At 43.2% G+C, this 10243-nt stretch overlaps 2 protein-coding genes across 2 annotated transcripts in view; one reads left to right on the top strand and one right to left on the bottom strand.

Annotated features, from left to right (window-relative positions):
• Positions 1-4323, top strand: part of LOC123508882 (MAM and LDL-receptor class A domain-containing protein 1-like) — a 20100-nt gene extending 15777 nt beyond the window's left edge. The window contains exons 15-18 of the mRNA XM_045262885.1: positions 62-194; positions 1089-1170; positions 3676-3771; positions 4040-4323. Coding sequence (XP_045118820.1) covers positions 62-194; positions 1089-1170; positions 3676-3716 — 256 coding nt within the window. The 3' untranslated portion in view covers positions 3717-3771; positions 4040-4323. The remainder of the gene's footprint in view (positions 1-61; positions 195-1088; positions 1171-3675; positions 3772-4039) is intronic.
• A 42-nt stretch (positions 4324-4365) lies between these two features.
• On the bottom strand, positions 4366-7072 carry LOC123508883 (carbohydrate sulfotransferase 1-like). The gene is made up of 4 exons (XM_045262886.1): positions 6936-7072; positions 5491-6296; positions 4977-5035; positions 4366-4829 (listed from the first exon to the last, which is right to left on the bottom strand). The coding sequence occupies exons 1-4, from the start codon at positions 7021-7023 to the stop codon at positions 4403-4405; spliced, it is 1380 nt and encodes a 459-aa protein (XP_045118821.1). The 5' UTR covers positions 7024-7072; the 3' UTR covers positions 4366-4402.
• Positions 7073-10243: the final 3171 nt, after the last annotated feature.

The raw sequence follows: 10243 nt of genomic DNA, 5'->3' as shown, positions 1-10243 counted from the left end.
GATCATGTGACCTTCTCTCCCCTGCTAGGCGTCACCCTTCAGTATTCAGTATTTCCCACAGGGTGAGGGAAGGGGAGGAGGAAGTAGTGTGGAGTGTCAAGCAAGAGGACCTGACGGACCCTCCAGTTAGTGACCAAAGCCCTGAGTGGCGCTATGGTCAAGTCCTCCTCGAGTCACAGCCTTCAGAATACCAGGTGAGTCTCAGCGCCAGGTGTGCCCATTCACCGCTTTCAAACGCGAGGTGAAAAATGTCGTGTGAAATAGATGCACTGAATAACTAATACGTATGTGAATGTTGGCGAACACACACACACACACACACACACACACACACACACACACACACACACACACACCGCGTAGTGTAGTGGTTAGCACGCTCGACTCACAATCGAGAGGCCCGGGTTCGAGTCCCGGTAAGCGACGAGGCAAATGGGCAAGCCTCTTAATGTGTGGGCCCTGTTCACGTAGCAGTAAATAGGTACGGGATGTAACTCGAGGGCTTGTGGCCTCGCTTTCCTGGTGTGTGGAGTGTGTTGTGGTCTTAGTCCTACCCGAAGATCGATCTATGAGCTCTGAGCTCGCTCCGTAATGGGGAAGACTGGCTGGGTGACCAGTAGGCGACAGAGGTGAATTACACACACACCGCGTAGTGTAGTGGTTAGCACGCTCGACTCACAACCGAAAAAGCCCGGGTTCGATTCCCGTGAGCGGAGAGGCAAATGGGCAAGCCTCTTAATGTGTAGCCCCTGTTCACCTAGCAGCAAGTAGGTACGGGATGTAACTGGAGGGGTTGTTGCCTCGCTTTCCCAGCGTGTGGAGTGTGTTGTGATCTCAGTCTTACTCGAATATCGGTCTATGAGATCTGAGCTCGCTCCGTTACGATGAAGGCTGGCTGACGACCGTGGTGAATTACACACACACACACACACACACAGCTCCACGGTTTGATTAAAATAGTCATTTCTAGTTTCATTTCGCTTGTAGTCAGTTTCCGATTTCCAAACAAAATATTACTAAAAATACAGTTAACATTCTCTCTCTCTCTCTCTCTCTCTCTCTCTCTCTCTCTCTCTCTCTCTCTCTAGGTTGTCATTCACGGCAAGGTGTACGACAGTTCCTGGGCTGTGGACGACATCACCTTCTTTCCTGACCGCACCAACTGCAAGGGTAAGTAACAAATACATACACCCACAAACTCTTCCATTAGAACAGTGGTTCCCAACCTAGGGGTAAATTACCCCAGTGGGGTAATGACCCCATATTTTTGGGGTAATGGATGTTTGGCATGGGATGAGGCAATCAGTTTACATTTTCATATAATTTCAATGAAGATTTCTATTAATTTTGTCTGCTTTCTATGTATGAACTAAAATTACTTCTTTTCGTATTATAGATTTGCATTATTGTGTTGCATAGTTTCTATTTTGTCTGTTTTTGAAGTATGAAATAAAGTTACTTTTTTTCCTATATTACGAGTATTTGTTCATTGGGGTAATGGATGATTGTGAAATTGTATTTTGGGATAATCGCTGCGAAAAGGTTGGGAAACACTGCATTAGAAAGAACACAAATCTGCGGTACTGAGGTCAAGGGAACCAGTACACCTGTTCAGGCAGTAACCAACACCTAATAAGTGTTAAAGGATTTCTAAGTCCTTACATATGAATGCATTTATATTACTCTTGTACGAAACTTTTACTATTATCCTCCAGTGTAGGAAGCAACACAGCGGCACTGACGTCCAGACAACAAACCAACTAACTAGTGTCAAACAAGCTCTCTAAAACTCCACACACACAAATATACAGTACTTCAATCAGTGTTGTAAGAAACATTTTCTTTTCATCACAACCTCAAGTGCAGGAAGCGACAGAAGAACAAAGCTAAAACGTCTTCATAACGTCTCTAAAAGTTATCATGATTTAGTGCACGAGTCAAGTTTCCTCTGTAACCAATGATAACATTAGATTCGAGCCAAGAGTGAGCGCTGGCAAGTCACTTCTAGACAAAACGATGCAAAAAAATTAAAATGAATAAATAGATAAATAAATAAAAAACTGAGTTGGTATGTGTCAATGTTTCTTGTTCCCGCGGTGACTTCTCGCAGTGCCGCGGATGAAGGTCAAGTTACAGCAATGATGTGTTGCGAAAAGGTCAATTGGTCAAGGAGAATTATAGGTGAAAAACTTTCCGACATGACAGGTAGGGAAATTACCAAGAGAAGCGACAGGAATGATGATGATGATGATGATGATGATGATGATGTGTGTGTGTGTGTGTGTGTGTGTGTGTGTGTGTGTGTGTGTGTGTGTGTGTGTGTGTGTGTGCAGTCCTCTCTCTCTCTCTTCCCCTCTCCCTTTCTCCTTTGGACCCTTGTCTCATCCTTTCCTTCTGCCCTCTTGTCCCATTCATTACCCCCTTCCCTGGTAATTCACAGTTTGATCTGCTGCAGTCTCTGACGAGACAGCCAGACGTTACCCTACGGAACGAGCTCAGAGCTCATTATTTCCGATCTTCGGATAGGTCTGAGACCAGGCACACACCACACACCGGGACAACAAGGTCACAACTCCTCGATTTACATCCCGTACCTACTCACTGCTAGGTGAACAGCACCTACACGTGAAAGGAGAGACACCCAAATATCTCCACCCGGCTGGGGAATCAAACCCCACTCCGTGTGTGTGTGTGTGTGTGTGTGTGTGTGTGTGTGCGTGCGTGGTCAGAATTACGTAATGGCAGAGCTTAGGGTTATTATCTGTATAGCTCACTCTGTGACCTCCAACACACTAAACACGTCAAACACTTGTCTCCTTTTCAAAGAGGAAGGAGTAAAGGTGTTCAGTGGTGCGTCAATTGGCTAAGAAATGAGGGAAGTGGAGTGTTTGAACCAATATCTTCGAACACCTGCCGCCACGTCATACCTGAGCAATAAAAGGTGTATCAAGTCGACTACTTGTGTGTGTGTGTGTGTGTGTGTGTGTGTGTGTGTAGTTCATTTAGTCATTAACAGAAATTAACAGATTTATACAAGTGCAAAGTTAGTCAATACATACGAAAAGAGAGTATGTATGTGAAAAAAAATCTGCACACTCGTGAAACACCTGTGAAGTGACCACCTGGGTCACTCAGTGAGTTTGCACAGGTGTTAAATCAATTACCTCTCTAATATCAAAACACCTATTGCACACGCTCTCTCTCTCTCTCTCTCTCTCTCTCTCTCTCTCTCTCTCTCTCTCTCTCTCAAATAATACTATGACTGCTAAAAAATAAATGAAAAATTAATGAAAATAGATTTTTAAAAACATGAAAATAAGCAAGTATTTAAAGGCGAAGAGCGAAAACAACAATAACAACAACACTAGCAACATCATCACCACCACCACCAACTATAATAACAATACCACAATTCAACCTCAACACCTCACTGGAAGACTGATATACAGCCCTCCTCATCGATTCCCTGACTGACTGGCTCACTGCTTCTCTCAACCTTTGCTTTCCTTTTTTTCTATCATTAGTTTAGATAAAGTAGCCGCAAAACAGCCTAGTAAGGGCCAGTAGAGCTGATGGTGTTTGTTCTTCCTTTGCATTCTTTGTATCCAGTGACTACTAGCACCTAAGTAACTCCTCACCATGCATCATGTAACTCCATCCCTCTCCCTCCTCCAGTTGTCCCGAGAAAGGTACAGCCAGCGACGGACGATGCGTAGCGCCGTTCAGTCTTTCTTCTTCAATTTCTCTTCCAATGTCAACATTCTAGATTAGGTAAGTGTATCATATTTGGGTGAAAGTTCTAGTTTATATTATCCTGTCTTCTCTATTTTCCCATTTTCTTCTATCTCCCTTTTCTTATTGGTTTTAGTGGTGATCGATTTTTTCTTTTATAATGTTTAATGATGTACTTTTTAAAAGCGAGCGCATGCCTGCTGGCACATCTTAGCAATATTCTCTCTCTCTCTCTCTCTCTCTCTCTCTCTCTCTCTCTCTCTCTCTCTCTCTCTCTCTCTCTCTCAGAACGTTTCTAACATTTCAGGTCATCATCTGGGCCAGGACAGTGTTGAGGAAACAACCTGCATCAAGAATATGAAATAAATTGACAGAAATCGAAGATGGAGTCATTTCTGACGCAGCTGATTATTCTCCCTCAACTGGAAAAAGTAGGAAGAGTAGTTTATCTGCTTTATAAAGTGTCTGCTTCAGCGATAACATTAAAAAATGACTTGTAATGGAATGATAAGTTCATAACAACCCAAGTATTTATTTGTTATTCCTTGTGCGTGACTTGCAGGCGTAGAATGTTGGAGGTGTAGGGCGCCGAGTGTGTGAGATATTGAACTTACTTGATCAGGAAACACAGGGTAGGTTAAAATATTAGCTTTAATTATATTTCGTGCATTCAAGAAGGATTATCGACAAAGAGTGGTATAGAGGAGTTCCGTACGTCAGCAAAGGTGGAGAAGAACCTATGGCCGAGAGTTCTGATAACATCCACACATGCGTCCTGTACTTTAGTCAACTGCTCAAACGATATAGTCCACCGCCACCGCTGATACATGGACGCAGTTTCACGCTCCACCGTAAAGGGCCCAAACCTATGCTCCTTGTTGACGTGCAGATGCTCGTTCAGGTACTTTAAGATGCCCTGTGGCAGGTCCTGGTACAAGGCAGGGTCCAGCAATCGTGCCTCATCTTTGTCATCTATTCGTGCCTTGTTATGGAGCCATGTCTTGTTCCCCCCGTTCGATCCCTTTTGACCCTCGTCACTGATGAACTGCACGAGTCTCCGGGCCTCCCCGTAAGGATCGCGGCACAAATCTTCATATCTGGAGTATAAAGTCAACATGAGCACACCTTCAGTCGAGAGAAGGTTTCAGTAACGTCATGCTTTTTTTTTTTCTTTTCTTTTTGCTATCTGTTGTAAAATCAAAGCATGTGATGAGAAACAATTACATTACTGTATAGAAACTTACTTGACGAAGGTGTAGCGATTTGGAAAAAGAGACGCCATGGCTTCCCTTTCCTGAAGATCCTGTGAACACGATCAAAACAAAAGTAATCAGTTTCTCTGTGTCAGTATTGGAAACATTCAATGACACGAGTCTTCAGTGCAGTCTTAATAATTCAGGAGAGCCAGTCAGTGAGTTCGTCCAGTGTTGTTGTCTCACTATAGCACCGTGAATCAAGTGGTTTGCCATAATCCACCAATTCCTTGCCCTGAAACCCGGAGTAAAGGAAGTGAGTAGAGCAGGTTACTCTACTGTTGAGCGTGACTTCACAATGAGCTAGTGACATCTGAAGTATCCTTACTATATTTTCTACTTTCCTAGAGTTTTCTGCACATTAAAGGACATATGACTGAGGAAAAGTGCTTAATGCAGTGGAGGTGAAAGAAATAGCTTTCCTTATTACTGACTGCACGACTTTATGATGTGTCAGAGAAAAGCCCATTTGAGCTACTCATTTGGAATACCCTACTTCGCTTACCTTGTAGATTTTGGCACATTCATCCACTTCCGTCGTTTTCCACTCGAGTTTAGCCATAGAGGTGAGGGAGCCTCGGGGATCACGCACCAGGTGGATCACTTTCACGTTGTCCATTTCCTTTCGGTTCATAAGTTCCCGGACCCACTGGAGGCGCAGCCTGATGACCTTGACGATAATGAGTGGTTCCTGGAGGCAGTGGTCAATCACGTCCTGGAGTCTCACCTGATGTGCACGCTTGTATTTTGTGAATGGGTGAATGATGCTGATGTCCACCCTGCCCCCCACATGCAACAATTTCTGCCTTATGTCACACCGGAAATACCTCACTAATTCTTCGGAGATGTTCTGCTTGCCTTGGTAGCTTTTTGGTATTCCTCTGATCGGCTCGAAGAAGTACATATTGTCGCCCAAAGCTGACAGTAACAACCCAAGGAAACTCGACCCGCTGCGCCCGACAGAAGAAAGCAGCAGAATCTTCTTCTGTTTCCTTGGAGGTTCTGGCGTCACGGTGCTGCTCTCCGTCACTATCGTGGACTTCGGCGTGGTGGGGAGAGACTCCGCTTCCGTCTTCCCGGTGTTGGCGATGAAAGACGAACTCTGCACATTGAGCATGACGTTTGGATGTTTTTCATGAGTGGATGGTGCACGGATGTGTTTGACATTTTCGACTGTTTCGTCTTTTTCCAGAGATGGAATACTGTTCAACACTCCCCAGTAATTTTGATTCTTTATTGCACTTTCACCTCTACTGTCTAGTCTTTCGTTCTCACCCAATTCACTTTCATTTGCCAAGGGAAAGCGGTCCACTGAAACAGAAGCGAGAAAGGTGTAAACTCCTCATCCAGTGGTATGACTGAGGTTCAATGACACTGTCAGACATCGGCATAACCATTCCCTCTACCAGGGCACAGTGAATTTCTTTTAACTTGGCATACATTAATGGCTCAGCTTCGGGTTGTCCAAGGCCAGCACCGTGAGGCAGAGGGACTGGAAGAGGCCACTCAAGACTGGCTTTTACCGTTTGATATAAAAGTTACATAATTTTCCTTGTAGAATGTTATGAATATTGATTTAATCATTTTTCAAAGTGCAAATCTAATATATATATATATCAGAGGATTAAAGTGTGAAAGCGAGTTATAAATCTTTAGATAAATTTCTTTCCATGCTCTTCTTGTTAACGCCAAACAGAGGATGGAGGGGCGAAGCTTGGCCTGGAAACAGTAGTGCCACATTAAAAGAAACACCGCAACACCATCACTGTGTCACTGTTGTCACTGGAATGTAAATCCGTTTACAGGTATATTGTACAACAAGCAAGATTTCGTCACTGTTAAGAGAGAAAGAAAGAGGGAGAAGTGGGGGGGAGTGGGAGTGAGGAAAACAGGAAAGGAAAGTAAGATGGTCAAGGTCAGGGAGAGATGGGAGAGGAGAAAGTTACACACCTGAATGCAGCAGGAAAGTTAGCAGCAGCACCGGCAGCAGGCATAAGAGGAATGACTTGTTAGCTAACCGTTTGATCAGTGCTTTCATCTGCACGGAACCAATGATGTAGAAAGGAAAAAAATCAAGTTTACGAAAAAAATGTAGGTCAGTTTTATGCATCCGGATATCGTAGCTAACGGACCACACACACACACACACACACACACACACACACACACACACACACACACACACACACACACACACACACACACAAACACAGACAAAGAGAGAGAGAGAGAGAGAGAGAGAGAGAGAGAGAGAGAGAGAGAGAGAGAGAGAGAGAGAGAGAGAGAGAGAGAGAGAGAGAATTCATTGAGCACAAAGAACACAACATAAGATAGGAAACAATACATTATGGATCACATTTCTATATAACCAAAAAGAAATTGAAATAATGAAAATATTTTTTTTACTCGCACACTCACACACACACACACACACACACACACACACACACACACACACACACTCACTTATTGACTGATCATGACTATTATGACAATGATGATATTGACAATGAAAATGGAAAGAATGAACTTACAGCCAAACAATTATTTCTATCAGTAAGTCAATAATGCCCTTTTATCCCTCCAAGATCCTCACAAAGTTTCTTTGCAGCTACACTGACACATTAACCTCAACTGCTTCACTTACTCACAGCTGATCAGAAAGAGACATCCCATGCAAAATTCCACCACACGGGGTGACCAACGAGTTAAGGCACCTACTTCTGCATATGAGAGTTCAAGTAATTCTAAGAGCAAAATACTATATAGACATATGTTATGCGTTGCTTCATTTTGCGAGAAATTATCGAGTAAGTAGAGTGCCGCGGAAGTCGCGCACCTGGGTGGACTTCCGCCTCCTTTCTTCCCTCCTCGGCTCGCTACGTACTCGTGTTGTTGCGCGGTATTATCATTTTTTTTGTGTGTGGATATACAAATGATAGATAACATTTTTTTGTATGTGTCAGTGATGAAAATGTAAAAGTAGTACAGCAATGTAGTAGTTATAAGTGCTCCTTTTTAAAACTTACATGACAACTCAACGTAAATGTCATTCATCCCCTTTGACAGTTGATGTCTTCACAGTGCCAGGTCTCGTCAATGAACTCACTGCCAAGTTTTTTTTTTTTCTACGGTAAAAATTCCTTCCACCTTCAGTAACACTGAGTATTCAGATATGATATTTTCTTAAGAAATCTGTGATGGAAAAGCTCAGACACAGGTATCCGGACAGAAGGTATCGTGATAGTAGTGTTCTACAGAGTGTGTCAGGATCTCTGCGACAGAAAATGTTTCCCTGCTGCTTCTGAAACAACTGAACACATTGCGAAACTCGTTTTCTTCTCGGTTGGGTGTTTCTCGTGTGACAGCTTGATGACCATTAAAGAAAGGCTTTCATCCATATCACTTACAAAAGCACATCTAAAATCGGAAGGTTTTAAGAGGAAGCGTAATTTCTTTCACTGGTTGTAACAACATCCACAACACTGAAGTGAAGTGATATTCATTCGACAAGAAACACCCGACACTCATGATAGACACTGGTGTGCACAGAACAACCCACACAAAACAATGGAGAATAGCTTCCAGCACGCTTGTCTGGTGTGGCACTGTGGACAACATTTCAATCGGATCTTACATTTTCTAAGCTCATCTCACTGGAGGCATCTGGGTAACCTTCTCGAAAGACTTGTTTCCTGTGCTCCTCCTACATGTTCCTCAAAACATCCAGTAGCAGATGATTCTGCAAAAAGCCGGTATCAGGCACATTATAGCAGGCAGGTGAGCAGTGTCCTGATCAGTGGACAGAAATGGCCAGCAAAATCCTTTGGTGAACGAGAATACATCACATTTCAGAGGGGAGCTGGAGCTGACTCACTGCACTGTGGAAGCTGCAGAGCACATCGGGAACGACTGAGGCGTGCTGAGGAGTGACGACTTTAATTATGTAACGACGAGGAAAGTACTTGGTGTCAAGGCTGAAATTTTGAACAATTGCTATAAGGTGAGCCATCATAACAAACACAAGAATTTTTTTTCTAAACCTGAAGATAATCACTTCATATCAGATACGTATGATGTTTTCTCAACTGCATTCATTCTTTTCTTCACTGATTCCATACAAGTGTCTTCTTTCGCTTTACTTGCCTTCCTCTAACATTTTCTTAAATTTTTAGGTGAATTCGTGCATTTATAACATCTCTCCTTTCCTACATCTCTAGACAGGGTAGCTTTGTCTCTGTTCCAAGGGTAAGGAAGCCTTCTAGCTTGTTCTTTCTTTATGTTCTTCAGTGTACCGTCACCGTCACCGCCTTACCCTTCGTTCCCATAACCCTGTTTAAACCCCTCTCCCCTCTCTCAAACTTCCACACTCCTGCACCTCTGGCTTTATAATTGGGTTGCTTTGTCTCAGTGTCTCGAGGGTAGAGAAGACCTCTAAATTGTTCCTTCTTTGTGTTCCTCAATGTTCCGTCACCACCACCGCCTCACCGTTCGTTCCCACCGCCCTTTTCGAACCCCCAAACTTCCACTCACTCCCACACACGCCACAGGAATCCACCTCCATATTGAAAACACTAAACAAATTCTCTTCCAAAGGGAAACTTAGTACTGGGGAAAAAAGTGATATGGTAATACGGGGAATGAGGGAAACTTGTCTATTAAGGGAAAAGTTTGACGTCTGAGATGAAAGAGAAGTTAGGGTGAAGATTAGTTCAAATTTCCTTTCTTTTACCTTAGTTTCCCCTTCCTACAGTCATTTCCTCCCTCCATTCCCGTTTTCCTCACAGACAGTTTTAGCTCGTTCAGGAAGCAACAATGAACTTGAGAAATCATAGCAGAGATGTTTTCCGGCACATGTGATCACAACGGTACGCTCTCTCTCTCTCTCTCTCTCTCTCTCTCTCTCTCTCTCTCTCTCTCATATATATATATATATATATATATATATATATATATATATATATATATATATATATATATATATTATGCAGGAGGGACAGCTGGCCAAGGACAACAAAATATGGAAAAAAAAGGCCCTCTTTGTTGCCAGTCCCGTAAAAGACATGAGAGTTAACCAAAATTCAGGGAAATATGTTTTGACACCTCTCTCTTAAAAGAAGTCAAGTCGTAGGGAGATGGAAATACAGAAGCAGGTAGGGAGTTCCAGAGTTTACCAGTGAAAGTTATGAATGATTGAGAATACTGGAAGAAGAAAGCCTTGTCCAGCGAGGCCGCAAGAGGAGGGGAGGCATGCAGTT

Source organism: Portunus trituberculatus, chromosome 25 (assembly GCF_017591435.1).
Source record: "Portunus trituberculatus isolate SZX2019 chromosome 25, ASM1759143v1, whole genome shotgun sequence".
NCBI classification, from domain to species: Eukaryota; Metazoa; Arthropoda; class Malacostraca; order Decapoda; family Portunidae; genus Portunus; species Portunus trituberculatus.
The sequence above is the reverse complement of the archived record's forward strand: the minus strand, read 5'-3'. Positions and strand labels throughout refer to the sequence as shown.